Below are 17550 nucleotides of genomic sequence, written 5' to 3'. Positions count from 1 at the left end.
TGTGCGTATCAACTACGCCGATTTTAAAGGGAACGAGGGGAGCCACTTCGAGCCGCGTTACCTCACATGACGGCGCAAATGCAGGTGAACTCCCTTTTCTACCTGTGCCCAACTACCAAAATAACAAAAGAAAGAAACTCCACCCATGCGCACAGTTAGACTGCATGAGGTGCATATGTACATCTTTGGCCTATAGAGTAAAATACTATTTTACAGGAGAATAATTCTATTCAAGGAACAAATAAAGCTATTTATAACAGTCTTTGATTCTAACTATACTTTCTATTGGATGATTTTACATTAATTCCAAGATTTTACTCAAGTAAATATTTGTTACAAGCTTTGGAAACGGGAAAAAAAAAATAGAAGCAGAAGTAGAAAATGCGATTAATCGCGATAAATTACGGAAAATTAGTTTAAAAAAAATTGTAATCACTTGACAGCACTAATCCAAAGCCTAACGACACCGTCACTATGGTAAAGTATCATTTTTGATGAGCATCCAGATGTTTCATCAAAGAAACCTGATATGTGCTTCATAATTCATAATTTACATAGAGGACTCTGATTTTGAGACTAAAGGTTTCTGGCCTGTTGGTAGCCAACAGCATGAAAATACATTCTGTTTAGAAAACATGATGAGCACATATGCAGTCTGATTGTAAAGGACGTGCTTTTTTAATTTTAATATATGCCCAACATTTTAAATTGAAACCACATCGCTTTGAGTTTAAAACATGTTTTTCTGAACAGGTGGCAACATTTAATATTGCTTGTTGCATCTCGTTACATTCACGCACAACAGCAGCCATGGAGTATCTGATATGAAATTGGAGCTATCAGACGCCGTCCACTTTCCGTCTCGCTGACAGGGCGAGACAGTGAGACTTTTCAAAGGCTCCACCAAACCGCTTTTTGCGTTAATAGCGCGAGGGCAGCTGAGCGATGGCGGTATCGCCGAGGATGAGATTTCATCTGTCTGTCAGTGCGCTATCCTTTTTGATGGGAAATGAGAAGCAGAACACGCTGCCAACGTCACTTAATCTCCATGAGGTATTGGTGACAACCTATTTCAAGCGTAAACAGGGGAGAAATATAACCAAAAAAAGCATTACAGTGAATGGATAGATGGTTGTTTTCACTGTTTCATTCGTTTAAGTGTTCTCATTTGAACAAAGGGACCTCACTGATTTTTTTTTTTTTTGCTGATAGTGCTTGCACAGATTGAATCGATAATCTAAAATGTAACAGTTGTGAAGAGGCCTGACAAGGATGCGGAGTAGGTAATAATGAGCGAAACAGTGATCAATACACAGGCGTGTACAAAAAAAAAAAAAAAAAAAAAAAAAAAGAGTGGACGAGAGAGTGATAGAAGCATCAGCTGGGATGGAGAGAAACATGAGGAGAATCCTGATGACCTCTTCTCACCAGTGTTCACACAATGTACCTAATGTGTGTGTGCGTGTCCATGCATGTGTGACTCCACTGGTTTGCATGTCAGAGTGTTAGGGAAGGCCACCATTTCTCTTTCTGCAATTTCGCATGTGTTGTGATTCTCATTTGAGCTCATATGGAACCAGCAGAGTGTAGTGCTACTAATGGCCAAGAGGGGGCACTGTTACATTGTGAAACCCATTGTGAGCCAGGCACATAGAGCTTTGGAGGCAGCCAAATGAACTAATAATAATAATAATATATATATTTTTTTTTTATTTTTTTTTTCTAACAATGTCAGCAAAGCATTTCATCCCAACCACAAGGTTCAAGTGGCCTCTGCAGAGGGCGTGAGAAGCAAAATAAAAAAGTTCTTGGAAGCCCAGCACTGCTTTCAAGAGGGATGATAAAAGCCGACTGTGAATAGGAAATTTTGTAATAGATTGAATGGGAACATTTTTGTGGGATTTTAGAGCGAATGATGTCCTTGCTAATTTATGGTGGCCAGACAATGCTGTTAATGTGAAATAGAAAATTAGATCAATAAAGCTGGCGGTTGTAAACGCAAAACTGGCTGTTTACCACAATTTTGACCCTGGACTTCCTCTGCATTTCCATTTATGAATCAACAAGGCTTAAACTCCTTTGATGCTGTGGTGCAATGTGCATAATGCCGTAGCATGCGTCAACAGTATTGATCAGCCCATGATTTTAGGTCTTCTGAACACGGATTATATGTTTGATGGTTTCAAGAGGAAGCGAAGCCGCAATCTGCTAACAACTGCATGTGTCATGTTGTCATCACGAGACTGATTCTTACGCGTGAGATACTCCACATCAGTCGTGGAGGTGGTCTGCACTGGTTCTTCAATCCAAGGTGTAGCATGCACGGCAACGCTCCAGTCACTCCATGTTCCAATCTCTGTGTCTTTCGCAGCAACCTGTTGAACATACACGTAGATGTAAAAAAATGTATGTGCTATTTGGGACATGGTAAAGGAAATGTGAAGGTAAGAAAAAAAAACAACAACTTGTCCCTCCTGTTTCCTCTGCAAGATCTTGAGCACAGATCTTGTATTGAAAAGATACAGACTCGGTACACTGGTGTTAATTCAGGCACTTAAAACGGGTTAAAAATAAATAAATAAAAAAGAAAATGGCTATCTGGTGCTGGTTGCTGACGGGCCTTTGTTCACAGAACAAATATAGCACATAAAGAGCACCTTGGAAGATAGCTGTTAGCCAAACGCATGGTCGTGCCAACTCGCATTAGTGCTAATTGGCTATTATTTGTGCTACTGTACACTGCTGTGCCTCATTAATGTATGAGAAAAAGATATGTGTGATCCTATTACCCTTTTTTTTTGGTTATCTATGAAGGTGTGAGAAAACGTCTGAGAGATGAGCATAAAGTGTGTGGTGAAAGGTTTTCGAGCCTTAATAAAACATAATAAATGGAAATGAAACATTTTTAGAAGGCGCTATTGAGTCATTTATTGAAAATGGCACAGACATTTTATAAAATATTGATCATGCCAGGTCATTGTGAAAAGTTCCATGAAGTTTCATGAAAATCGTCATCATTTTTCTTTGAAAACAGTGCAGTACCACAGCAACAGAATGCGACAAAATAAAAAGCTTTCAGTAAGTTTCCATCTTAAACATCTTTAGATGAAACATGTCATGTTTGAAGACAATCAGATAAAATCTGTAGGAGGTGTTTGTTAAAATATGACCTTTATAAATGGCCAAAAAATGGCGACAAATTCCAAAGTACGTGTCGTGTATGGTAACTTTAAAATATTAAATTTGCAAAGTTTGGTGAGTTTCCATCCATGTTTAGGTTTCTCAAAAAGACAAGACAAGACAAAACTAGACTAGACTAGACTAGACTACAAGACAGCTAGCTAGCTAGCTAGCTAGCTAGACAGCTAGCTAACTTGATAGACAGACAGACAGACAGACAGACAGACAGACAGACAGACAGACAGACAGACAGACAGACAGACAGACAGACAGACAGATAGACAGATAGACAGATAGATAGATAGATAGATAGATAGATAGATAGATAGATAGATAGATAGATAGATAGATAGATAGACATGATGTAGTTGTGAAAGTACCTGGATTATGTATTCCTTGCCAGCATAAGCATCGGTGATGGTGTGAGACGTGCTTTCAGATAGTTCCACCTGAAACAAATGATAAACAAACAAAGATAAGACTGGAGGATGTATAATTGTACCCCTAAAATACCGTTAATTTTGCATGTACACAAAGTATGCCAAACCTATCCATCAAATTATAAAGATGTAATTGTTATTAATAGCCTGTCTGACATTGATAAGTGGATCATTAATCCCGAATAATTGTTTCTGCTTTTCACTGAAATGATTTATTTATTTATTTATTTATTTTTAAATTCATACATGTATAATAAATAATAAGAATAATAAAAAAACAACAACAAAATAAAACCCCAGAGAGAATAGAAAAAAGAATAGAAAAAAAGGTAATAAAAGCAGACTTATGTGAAGACAAAATATGCAATATACAACATACACAATTGCAAAGCAACACTAGCAAAGTCTAAAAAATAAATAACAAAATACGGGAAAAAAAAAATCCCAAGTACAACAACTAAGTATTTGTACTTTGTTACTTCCCATCCCTGTTAATGACTAACAAGTGAAAACCTGTAAAAGACTTCTCAGGACTGTCTCAAGCTGGACAAAATTTGAACATCCACCATATGCGCAAGTCATCTATGCTAGGTGCTGATTCAAACTGATAAGGTCCCCGAGTACAGTATTACATGCCACTAAAGTAGGGGATTTGTGGTTTCCGTGGCAACCACTGAGACCATCAGACTTATTACAAGCCAGATGCTGCTAATAAGTTTAAAGCTGATCTTTCTAAGCAGAGCATTTTCCATATTGTTGCTTTTAACTTCCTATTAGTAGAAAGTGGGATATATTTTTGAAATGGAGAAGAAATATTGCAACATCATGAACTCTGAAATGTATTTGGCGGGACGGGAATTTATGAGCACCCGAGTCCACTGGAAGTCACTCTGACAGCTCTTTCCTTCTACCTATAGTGCCAGCCATAAATTATGGGCTCAGCGTTGCAATTCAAACTTTAATGTTTTATGGTGGTTATATTAGCTTAGCCGCGCGGGATACAATTTTTATTGAGTGGTTATTTATTTACAACACACCTTTCATCACTATTGTGCGCATGAATCAAGCCGGTTGATTTTGTTGTTGCTGTGTTTTTATATTTGAATGATTGAACTCTGATGCCCCCAGCGGCAAACAGTTTGGCGTGAGTGCAACAACATCCACAGCATAAATCACAATTAAAGCGGAAAGCTTTGGCGTGGATGAAACGTTTGATGACACAATAACACATGCCAGAAGAACGCACGCCAGCGCTGGACGCCGCTTCGCACACACTTTTTTTAACGTGCAGAGGGTAGAAGATTGAACCGAATACGTGCGTCACTTGGAAGCGCACGAGGCTTTGATTTGATGCTCTGTTGTAATTTACGGTTAGTGCTGCATTTGTGTGTATGTTTGTTTGCCTTTGGCTTGCGTCTTGACACGTTCAAGGAAAAACAGCACTCGAAAAGGTGCTGACTTTTCCTCTCCTGAAGCCAAATTAAATGATTTAGTGACATGCCTTCTGCAGTTTCCCAATGAGACAAGAAACATACGCACAGACGGCTGCAATAGTGTATTAGAACAAAAAGAGGCATGAAATCCTCACATCTTTGATTGGAACACGTTAGCAAGACTTTCATCACCTGGTGAAAGCAGTCAACCTGTCATACATACCTGCACATACATCCAAATGAACATTAATCTACTTAAAACTTAAAACTAGTGTTGTTTCGATACCGTTTTTTGGCCCCCAATACCGACTCTGATACCCAGCTTTGCAGTATCGGCTGATCCTGATACCATACCGATATCTAAGGTTTTTTTCTTCAACATGAAAAAGCTGTCCTGCCATTGGTTCAGAGCATTCAAGGGCCAATAGGATATCTTAGATCGGCATGCAGTGAGCATGTCACATATCAGTGAATGTCGTGCACCAGCAAGACGCAAGACGCTGCATCCAAAATCCGATATTAGCTTTGGAATTAATGGTATCTGCATGTTACTTGTTAGCAGTCACCGATACCGATACCACTGTTTTAATGCAGTATCAGCGCCTCTGCCGATACCAGTATCGGTATCAGAACAACACTACTTAAAACAAATCAAAATACATACTGCTCTAACTCTGAACTGGAATTCCAAAGAGAACATTGTGGACATTTAGGAGGAGGACTTTTACTGTCTACTAGATAATTTATTTATGTATTTATTTATTAATTCATTTATTTATTTATTTCCATATATTTTATTTTTTTATTTATTTAAATTCATTTTTTGGGTGTTCCATACAAAATATGTATTGTATATAATGAATAAACAGAAAAAAATATATCAGAGAATTCATGCAATTTTAAGGCGAAATGCTGTATTGGGACATATTATAGGTCTTACTTTAAAATTATCTGTCATTGGTTTAATAGAAATTTTATGAATATAAAGTGCTCAAGAGTTGAGTTCTCACACTGGTATCAGTCTGAAGAAAAAGTGGTATTGAACATCACTATTTATGAGCATATAAGTAAATATCGTATAGTACACACAGAACAATACAGTATACAGACGTCACACATTTCAAAGTCTGGTATCTTCCTGGAAAAAAAAAAATCAATTAGAATAATGCCATAATTTGATTAACTTTAATGTGATCAATAACACACAATTCAATTGAATCGGTTAATTCTGAACGCAGCTACATAAATGGTAAATTACAAGAGGGTGTGCACACTTTTGTAACCAGTTCATTTTTACTTCACATTTTTTTGCTACAAAAAATAGCATCCGCTCTAGATAGACAAACACATTTATAGTACATTAAAACACAGGAATGTTACAGTGTTAAAAAAAGAGACAGTGAAAAGAATAAACAACTTTTTGTCGCAATATGGTCATCACATTCCACTGTTGTTTCATTCCGATGAGCTCATGGGATAACCCTTTAAACAACCGCAGCCTCTCAGAACACTTCTTCTGGAAGTTTTTCCTTCCAAATAATCTCGCTCTTATCTCATGATGATGTTGACCCCTCTGTTTTCTGCGTGGCCTTAATCTTCAACAGCGTCTTTCTCCCGCCCACGCTTTGTTTGGCCAGACTTTATCTCACAAACCGAGCGCTATATTTACAAGCTTAATTTATTTAGTGGAATGCACTAACATCATTTGAGCATGCTCACATCTGTGTGCATCTGCGCCCGTGTGACCATATTTCATCATATGCCCTGCGCACACATTTTAGTGGCACGCAATATGCGCAGAGCAGTGTTTAGCTATCGGAGCTGTTTACATGTCGGCCAAGCAGCGTAACTACGTCGCCTCTTCGCATTTTCTACCAGACAGTGTATGTGGATATTTACAGAGAAACGTCTCTTAAATAAACATGTGGACGTTCAGTCACACAAAAAAAAAACATGTCTTTGAATATGTAAGCAAACTAACATTTAAGGGTCACGATGTCACCCGCACAATCCAATCTAGACAGTACAAGCATTAGCCCATTTTTTAACATAAAAAAATGGACCAGTGCCATATTTTTCAAAGCTTCACAGACACACATCAGACATTAAGAAATTAAAGCAGGCATTGTATTTTTTTCACAACATAAGGTTGTGCTAATGGTGAACGTAGCTTTCGTTAGCTTGAGAACCAGTAGGCTGAATCTGAATCAATTGCTTGCCTCTATTTGTGGAAACCAAGCCCATATTTGTGGCGAATGGACGCATACCAAACACAAACAACGCCTCATCCTGCTAACAATCTCATGGAGCAATTAAGTAAGTGCCACATTTCACAAGCTAATGTTGCTATCTAACGGCAATCAGCCAACACCAAAAACTAGATCATTTAACCATAGTCGTCCATCCTCCACACTTAAAGGGAGCGCTTGTCGAGATTCAATTCCATTATCAGGTAATATTTAATGAACAAAGCATGAAAGTCCACATTAATTAAGTGTAGCGGTGAAGCGCCACACATTGATAAATTAGCTTAGTATTACAATAACAGTGTTATCAGATGCTAGCATTGATTAGACTGTTAGCTAGTGCTAATCTGTGCTGCTGCTAACACTGATTATTTTTTTACTTTTATATCATGATAGTGCTTTGGGGGTTTAGTGTTACTTTTTATTTTAAAATTCCTTACCTCACAATCACAATATTAGACAGAAATATTAGACAGAAACATCTGTCAGTCTGACTCGTCTGCATTTAGTTTCTCTCAGAGACTAAGCAAGTCTTTTATTGGAGGTATTTATATTGTACGTGTGTACCAAATATTCTAGCCAACAAATATGCATGCAGACATGAGCTTATAAGTACTTATAAGTGTTTCTCGACCAATGAGTGTAAGGGCACCAAGAGCAACACTTAATATCGCTGAGAGGGAAGCAGAGAGGAATGGTGGAGTCTGTTTCTGTCCTTGCAAAATAAATAAATACATAAACATATCTCTGATCCTTACCCTGGAAGATCAAGTGTGTGTTGAAACTAAAATGTATTTACTTTCTGGTGTGTTTTTTTTTTGTGTATCTCTTGGGCAGATCTATTGGACAAAACAAGCAATTAAACTGTTAAAGTAATAAAATCTGGATTTTCACCATTCATAAAGCGCATACCGAAAGGGAATTGGACATATGTGGCCAAACGCATTGCCTGCCAAAAAGAAGAAGTAAAAAAAAAAAATATTTACCCATAAAACATCACGTTGACTCGCTTCGCTACTCCCAAGATACAGTATGATAATTATGATGATAAAAAATCTCCCCAGATGAATTGACCACCGAATGGTTTGTTTTGACAGCAATCTTCTTAAATATCCTCACTCTAGAGACATCGCTTCATTCCATGCATAAACGCCATATGTTTGTTTATTGTAAACAATATACGTGAGTAGGAATATGGCACAGAGAAGTAGGAAAAGGTGCCACATGATGGCACACCCGGACTTTTTTCAACGGGAAGTGCAATCATCAGAAATATCCCCAAAACTCTGACATACAAAGGGGGTCCAACTGAACCCTTAATTTGCTCCATATTTTTTTTTTATGGTACTCTAAACTATTCTATTCGTGCAGCACTGCCGTTCCCAGTCAACAGTCTTGAATGGTAAGTATTAGAATAGGCAACATTTACAGTTCCTATGAATAAAACTTATATCAACATATCTACTTACTTCTTATTCTCACTCAACCACTGGAAATAGAATAATCGCACCAATATTTTTTGGTCAATAGTTTTCCGTTCCATAGGCGTTCAGTCAAAGTTTATGTCGCTTAATGAGGAAAAGGCTTCATCCATAAAGTCTAAAATATGATGTGGAGTTTTGTGACAATAAGTGACGTAAGCTTTTTTTATGCTTATGTTAAGCGTTTAGACAGTGTACCTTGTGCCAATATTCCGTAGTGTCCTCGGCTTGCACACTAAAATTATCTTGAGTAAGGTCGTGACAGGCTGTTGCTAACTAACCGTCAGTCAAACAAAATCAGGCCATTGTTTCTTCCTATTTTTAACATGTACTTAGGAAGTTAGGACTGCCCATGGGGACGTGTAACAATCAGTTTGAAGCCGAAAATGAAGACTTAATGAACGTAATCCAAACTATTTTTATTCCATTTTAAGCATTGCTTGTATTAGATTGAAGAAAACTGTCCAGTGATAGGTGGCCAATAGAGGGCGCTATGGCATCACCCCACTATTCACAAGACAGACATGAAAAATATGAGATAGGTGCATTTGGGGTGCATGATTGTTGCATCCAGAGCTGAATGGGCTCTATGCACTACACTCGTCAAACAGTCAATAATAGATTGCATGGAATTGCTTTTCGCAGGTAGAAGATTTTTTTTTATATATCATTATCTTGGGAAACAGAGCAGATGAATTTTTGGAAAGTGCTATCTATTCTCGTGCTGAAGCGAGCAGGCAAAGTCTATTCAATTTGACTAATGACCTGTAGTTTTGTTGAAGTGCAAGAGATATGTGATTTATGCAGCTTATGTCATTAATTTTTTAACTAACAGCAAGTAATGTTCTAGTTTACAACCCTTTAAATGTCCACGTCATCCGCAGAGGTAAAAGTAAGGGGTTGTTTATTTTATTGGTCAGTTTTTCATTTTATGGCCTTTAGGTATTTTTTAGACAAATATTCACTGTAAATGCCGTTACTATTAGTAACAGATAGTAATAGACACTTTATAAGCCCTAATTTCCTGCCCAGCACAAGTATAGCGCAAAGCTTTTTTCCTTTGGTATTTTGCTAGACTCGCAGAGATAGACGAGGGCATATGCTCTGTTGTGCGCCACTGTGGGAGGGAATGCAGCCGACTCCCAGCAAATTGAAGCGGCTCCTCTCAATGAAACTGAAATAAACTGATGAATTCCCGTATCTTGCATATTCTTTTTACACATTCTTTTCTTAGCACCTCTAGTTATGCATGACTCCTGTTCAAACCTTTTCAAAGTTTTCCTGAAAATGCTATGTTAAGTTATAAAACCTCAACAAGCCTTGTCGTTAGAGTTTCTACTGTATACAGAAATGGTATGAGAAAACTTTTGTTGACAAAAACACAAGACATACAATTTTTCTTCAGCTATCATTTGGAATATCTAAAATGCTCAGATACACAATGCTAATCCCTGAAACCTTTTAACTGGTAGAACACATATTCTGTAAACCCCTACATAGCATGTCATAACCAAATGCGATAGTCCTGTCTAAAAGACTAAAGCAGAAATGCCTCACACACTTGCAACACAAATGCACACGCACACACTGCAAACGCTTCTACACTAATCCAGACAAAAGGGCCACAGAGGAAATGTGAACATTCCTCCGAGATTGAACATGAACTATGGGAAAGAAAGTGACCCTCCATTTTTCTCACATCCTTTCTTCTATTTACAGTGATGTTGTGGAGATATATATGTATATATAAAATTTTTTTTTAAAAAAACACCCCAATTATCCCCGGTTGCATTGTACAGTACTTGCAGCCATCCATGTAATGCCTTGACATACATTGTAAAGGTCAGCTAGAGGGGAAAGGGCAATGAGATAAGATAAACAGTAAACAAACAAACATAAAAAAAGATTAGGACGGGAGATTAGTGATCAATTATTTAAAAAGAAAATGAGCAAAGAAAGTCAAATCAAGATGGAAAGCAGAGTGAGGGAGACATGGAGGGAATTGGCGTCGGTGGTCAGATCTAATCCACTGAGCATGTCTGTTGTCCTGGAAAGGAAACCCAATTATATGGCACTTCCACTGGCCCAATGCCGCTTGGTGGGTGTATGTGTGTGCTTACACTGAGAAGCTTGGTCTCATTACGTTGACTGACAGCCCCCATTTTTCCACCATGCTCTCCTCCCATATACGAGCGTATACATGCACATGTGTGCGCACACAAACGCCAGGTCCGGAGGATATTTCACTAGATGGTGTTTCTCTAGGCTTGAAGCCCCCAAATCGCCCAGGCAGCAATTACTCTGAGAGGGCGCTAAACCCTCCAGCAGGTCGAAAAACATCTTCAGAGCTTGTACGAGTACAGCAGTGAAGGTGACACAACATCAAGTCTGCCTTTCAAAAATGTTACATATTGAAACGGTATTGGGTGAACCTTTTGATCAAGCTTGTTCTTTTGTAACATTTCCAAACAGGTCCTGTCACACTTACAAAAAAGGAACATGCACAGGATTCAGCACCACAGTTTAGCATTCAATTGGGCAAGTGATAATGTTTGATATCTTGAAAAGTGTTCAAAATCGACCACGCATGATGAAAAAGCATTCTTCCATCGGTCTTTTTTTGACAATTTGTGCTGCTCAGGTTCATGGGAGAGCTGAAGCCTTTCCCAGCTTTACTTGTGGTGAGAAGCCATTCAAATGCTCTACATCATAAAATACTATCATTTTAGAAACACCCACTTTACTATTACAAAAAACTAATTATATATAGCTGAAAACACAAACTTTTTTTTAGAAGAGAAGTCATATTCTATGACATGTTTCTGGAGCCAAAGCTAAAATGATGATGACTGTAACGTGATAGTGCAGTCGGTCCTGATAAACGATGTGTCTGTGTCAGTGTCCTTCTGATGGGATGTTTTCCCCCAATCAAGGTCTAGACATTTATCATGTGCAGTCATAGATACAGATGAATGCCTTAAGGGGTGGATGCTTAGATAGCTGGCTTATTGCGTGGATGGACGGATTGGATGGATGGATGACAAGGTGATAGCTGAGGGGGGAAAGACACGATATCTGTAAGTAAAAACAAGGGGGGGGGTGGGGCATGTCTGGAAGGGAGATGAGGAATGCAATGGAATGAAAACTCTTAAATGGAATACAAAAAGTGACTATCTATCTATCTATCTTGTTAATTTCTGATAGTTTTTAATCATATGCATACAAGCATCTAGACAATGTGTCTGTGTACTTTCTCCTTCAACATACATGTTTCTGTGCACAAATCTGACCGCATGGGTATGTGCGTGTTTTCAGTCGACTGGAGTTCAGCGTCACCCCCAAAGGGAAATTACAGCATAGCAGATGCAGTTTCATACCATAGCGGAAAGAGAATATTGAGCAATGTGAAATTGTTCTCATCACGGTGACTGGTCCGTTGCTTTTAATTGCTCAGAGAGTTGAGCTCCACTTCTCAGAGAAGAGAGCATTAGAAAGAGGTCATGGGAAACGGCACCGGATTCGTTGAACATTTAAACCCAAGTGGATGCAGTGATGTGCAGTGAGGTTCATGGCTGGTGAGGCACTGACAAATGGAGTCGGATTTACAAATTTAGGTGACGAAAAGAGTGGAATGGCGGCTTGACTTGAAAGAAATATTTTTTGTCGTTCAAAAATATGTACAGGGGTTGCGGTGCGGGATTAGGAATATTTGGAAGGGTTCCCCAACCGCCAAAATAGGCCTAACAATGTAACTGGTAACTGCATGGTAACTGGTAACTGCATGGTAACTGGTAACTGCATGGTAACTGGTAACGAAACGAAACGAAACGAAACGAAACGAAGCGAAGCGAAACGAAACGAAACGAAACGAAACTCAACGAAACTCAACGAAACTCAACGAAACTCAACTCAACTCAACTCAACTCAACTCAACTCAACTCAACTCAACTCAACTCAACTCAACTCAACAGAAAAGATCAATTCTAATATCTACCCAATTACTGTGTAACTCAGCGTCATAAGTATAATGCAGCGTTAATCAAAGCAGAACTTATGATATACAGTAATGCTAATTTCCACCAATTTGAACTGTTACATTCGAGGGATGTCTCCCCTCGAGAGTTCTGGAACTTCATCTTTTTTTGTCAAAAAAAAGAAAAATCTTGTCAAAATTTCTTGGGAACAGCAGAACGGCAGAGATATCATACCTAGCTAGCCATCTATTTAGCTCGCTAGCCAGCTATATATCTAGCTATCTAGCCATCCGTTTAGCTAGCTAACAACCTATTTAGCTATCTACATAGCTACACACTTTCTGACTTCCAGTCAGCCACGTAGATGGAACCGAATGAACCGTGCCATCTGATGGTTGCTACACTCTGTTTTCTTCTACTGCTACAACATAGCCCTTTGGTATGAACTCTAGATTGTCAAATGTACACATCATTTTAAACACTTCTTGTAAATATCCAAATTGACAGCCATATTTATGGAGTGTGTTACAAGTAACAGATTTATTTGGTTGCTTTTCCGTGTGCCCTGTTCAAATAAAATTCAAGCGGCGCGTCACATTTCTTACAGTATTCTCACAAATTATTGTCGGAGCATATTGATTAGATGACCGTCTTACAGCGGGTTATGACTGTTATTTAAAGTCTTGGTCTTCAGATTCAAATATCCCCAGACTTCTTTCCATTCGACTCTTCACTTGAGGTATTCGTTTATCACCCCGTAATGTGAAATACCTTGTGACTGATGGCCTCTAAAACCGCCCTTTCAAAGTCGCCTCATGTGCTATTTATCTATTTTTGGCTCGGGTTCCTCAATATATTTTATCACTAGCTTCCCTTTGCGCACATTTCTATCATTTCTGTCTGAGGCTCTCCTGCTCGCAATCCATTTCTCTTTTAGTTTTAGGATTCAAGTAACGCCACGTCAGTTTTGTAGATTTTTCTAGATCACACGTTTGTATGTTTAATAAGCACTTGTTTTAATTTTGCCTTGCTCAGTCATCTCTTAGACCTGCATAGGAATGTATCAAACACTCCATTAATGTTTATCTCTGCTGTAAATACTTTTCACCCCTCTGCTTCAATACATTTTCTGCTTCTTAGATAAACCATATCTATCTCAACACTCTCCCAGTCACGTCTTGTCGAGGAGAATGGATGGCTGGTTTTCAGCTTCATCACATTCCAAACCATCAAACACATTTGAGGATGTTGCGTGTGAAAGTCATTCTCACCCAGCTGTCTGTCACACAAGGTGAAAGTGGTGTCTACAAATCTCTAATTGGCTTGAGCACAACATTTGATTTACAAGATGAGTAACTGCATTCATGCTGGAACCTGGCAATCTAATTAACATCCACTACAAGTGCTACTTTCAATTTATAACTTGTGTGAGCTCTGTGATCTGATACCTGCTGTGCATCCACTATTCTACCACAAATAATGAAATCCTTTCTGCAGTTAATGGAAAATGATTCTGGTTCCATCCACAAATTATAAATGTAAAGATTAATCATCTATCTCTCAAACAGATTGTGTGCTTTCCACAGGACTATAAGAATAAATCCAACACCTAATAAAAGTCCAGACAGGCTCAGTATTTTCTGCCTCTTCCTGCCCTGAAAACTAAAACCTCAGTTTTCCATCCAAGCCGACCACGAAAGAGGAAAAACTGGCAGTTTGCAGCTGTCGTCGACTGCATTTCTGCAATTTTCAAATCATGTTCTCTTAACCAATCAAAACATTGACTCTGGATTTTGGAACGTTCAAGTTATGCATCAGTTCTTATGAGGATCGAGTGGTGGTTGAGTGCGTATGCCAGGTTTAATCATCACTTTCCAGCTGCAAATATTATTTTCAGGTTGTTTTTTTTTGTCATATCAGTATGTGCCTGCAAAGAATTGTGATGGGTTGGGCAGTGCTGAAGGGAACAACAGCGATCGATAGTGTGATAATATATAGTGATAATGCGTTTAGTATCAGCTAATCTGATTTATCAGAAAGCAGGCGTCTGCATACATTTATGCTGAAAAAGGGGAAAAAAATAGCCACTTGCATCAGAAAACATTTTGGCACAGGCTCATAAAGCAGACACTACAGTCACTAGTCACAGTCAGAACATCACAGACAGTATGAGTTAAATTGGTAAACCTTGATCTGATTATATGGTATGTCCATCTTTTTAAAGGCGCAGTCTGCCGGATTCACTCAGGAAAATGCACTTTTTAAATACAGGATGTACACACTTTAACTTTCTCTCAGTCTACACATATGTGTTTATGTTAATCTTTGGTGGTGATTTCGTCCTAAACCCCCACCCCCCCAGCCTGTAATCCGCCATTTTTTGTTTGTTTTGTAAACAGCGGGACGTTTCTGTGGAAAGACAGTGTTTACACCCCTCCAGCCAATCGCAGAGCGGGGGGTGGCGTGTCGCAAACGGGGCCGGGCAAACATGTCGACTGTGTGACGTCACTCCCGCGGCAACTTGAAAGCACGCACAAATGTTTTTTTCTTCACTCACTCATTCACACACGTAAGCTTCTCTGAGTGAGTGAGTGAGTTAGTGAGTGAGTGAGTGAAAAAAAAATAAAAAAATCGTGCGTGCTTTCAAATTGCCGCGGGAGTGACGTCACGCAGCCGACACTTTCGCCCGGCCCCGTTTGCGCGACTCCACCCCCTCCCCGCTCTGCGATTGGCTGGAGGGATGTAAACACCGTCTTTCCACAGAAACGTCCCGCTGTTTACAAAACAAACAAAAAATGGCAAAACACAGGCTGGGGGGGTGGGGGTTTAGGACAAAATCACCACCAAAGAGTAACATAAACACAGATATGTTAGCTGAGAGAAAGTTAAAGTGTGTACATCCTGTATTTAAAAAAGTGCATTTTCCTGAGTGAATCCGCCAGACAGCCCCTTTAACAATAACAACACAACACTTCATTGAACGTACTCAGGTGCAAAACCACATACATTAAAGTTTTCCCGAAACTTGAAGTATCTACTTTGCCACAATCAAAATTGAGCTTGAGGAGCAGAGAGACAAGATTGAGATGACTTGGAAGTAGTGTAGATGGGGAATATTACTGCTGCGAGGTCGGAGGTAGTAAGTGTTGAAAGGTAACCGCGGGGGGACTGAAAGTGTGCAGGAAAGACTGAGCGAAAGAAAATGTTATTCAGCCTTTCATTGACACACGTGTGTATGTGAGAGAGAATGTAACCCAAGTCCTTGAAATAACACCAATGCAAACCAATGACATGTATGATAATAACGCTGCAACATTAGACCACAGCAGACAGAACTTTTATCTTTAGTGGACACATGTGCTTTTACTATACGCAGGCCTCAGGGAACGGAGCCCCGCAAAAGAAGTCAGATACAGTAACGAGTTGCTATTTGGGCAGATGTATGACCTTGGATGGAAGCACTTCAAGCTATAGTCTTCAAAAAGGCTTGTTTAGTCTTGTGTTAAAAATATCCTAATGTTTAATGTTTTGCTTTTGATTGGAGTTAATGTTGGTAAAAGCCAACAATCTACACAGGTACTTCGAACATCCGCCAAGGTAAATTGGCAAAAAACAAGGGTGGATTTTTGTCAATTTTTCTCTCTATTGTAAAGTTAAACAAATACGAAGTACTAAATGACAAAATAGTGTAAAACAGTCAAATCTTTTGCCTGTAAATCTTACATTTTTATTACGTTAAAGCCCATAATCCACTGGAGGTCGAACATTTGTGAAGCTAACAAATGTTGATTTCACGTCATTCAAGGTTGTAATATTCTCTCAACATTCATCAGATGTTCAACAACAAAACACAAGGGTAAGGGTGCGAATGTATGGCAAATGTTTCACAAACACTTAGTAAACATTGTGACCTTGAACAAACCCTGACGTGAAATCAACATTCGTTAGCATCGCAAATGTTCACCCCTCAGTGGGATATGGGCTTAAAGCGGAAGTCAACCCAAAAAAATTTCTTGACAATATGTTCTATGCAATCCCACTAGTCTAAATACGGTATTTTGGTCAATATTTGTTAGTGGAATATGAGTTAAGCAGCAAAATCAAGCTGTTTTTATCAATATCAGAACTTCACCTTTAAGGGACCAAAAAAATCATAATCGGTTATTGGAATTTTATTCTGCTAAACATCTGCATCAGCCTAAAAAAAAAAAAATCCACATCGCTCGACCCCTCGTGTATATTCAGGCCAACAATCCAGCCTTATATGTGAACGTGTTTTCCACGGAATGCACTGAATGCTGCTTACATGCTGCCACTGCTCCTTGATGAGAGGCCGGTATCGAAGGAAGTACTTCAGAGGGAAGTTGTCGATGTCAGGCCAGGTCGCAGGACTCTGCCAGGATACCTCCAGCCTACGAGCATTGTAACGGACCGGAGTCGCCGTCACACGCTCAGGTGGATCTGGTTTGACTGGGAAGTGAGAAAGAAAATAAATGATTCAACATGTCATGTTTACTGCTCATGAGAACATTTTTTTTACCGTACTACAATAAAGTGTAACTGCACATCCACTACAGCAGGTGGCAGTGGCGCTGTCATTGTCAGAGAAAGTGGAAGGAGTATGAGCTTCTCTGCAGAGGTGTACTTTACACACATTTTATAGACACATGGAGGAAAAAAATAATTGAGAAGCACTGTTGTAGTGTAACCTGTACTGGTTTTATGTAGTGTATACATTTTGCCATTTTCTTTAAAGTGAAAATATTCAAGACAAAAAAACAATGGTCCTTCCAGGT

At 39.0% G+C, this 17550-nt stretch overlaps 1 protein-coding gene across 1 annotated transcript in view; it reads right to left on the bottom strand.

The window, feature by feature from the left end:
• Window positions 1-17550, bottom strand: part of cntfr (ciliary neurotrophic factor receptor) — a 210001-nt gene that overhangs the window by 6079 nt on the left and 186372 nt on the right. Inside the window, exons 7-9 of the mRNA XM_077497254.1 lie at window positions 17061-17224; window positions 3561-3629; window positions 2255-2375 (exon numbers count right to left, since the gene is read on the bottom strand). Of these exons, the coding sequence (XP_077353380.1) occupies window positions 2255-2375; window positions 3561-3629; window positions 17061-17224 (354 nt within the window). The remainder of the gene's footprint in view (window positions 1-2254; window positions 2376-3560; window positions 3630-17060; window positions 17225-17550) is intronic.

Source organism: Festucalex cinctus, chromosome 15 (assembly GCF_051991245.1).
Source record: "Festucalex cinctus isolate MCC-2025b chromosome 15, RoL_Fcin_1.0, whole genome shotgun sequence".
In the NCBI taxonomy this organism is placed as follows: Eukaryota; Metazoa; Chordata; class Actinopteri; order Syngnathiformes; family Syngnathidae; genus Festucalex; species Festucalex cinctus.
This window is presented reverse-complemented; position numbering and strand designations above follow the sequence as displayed.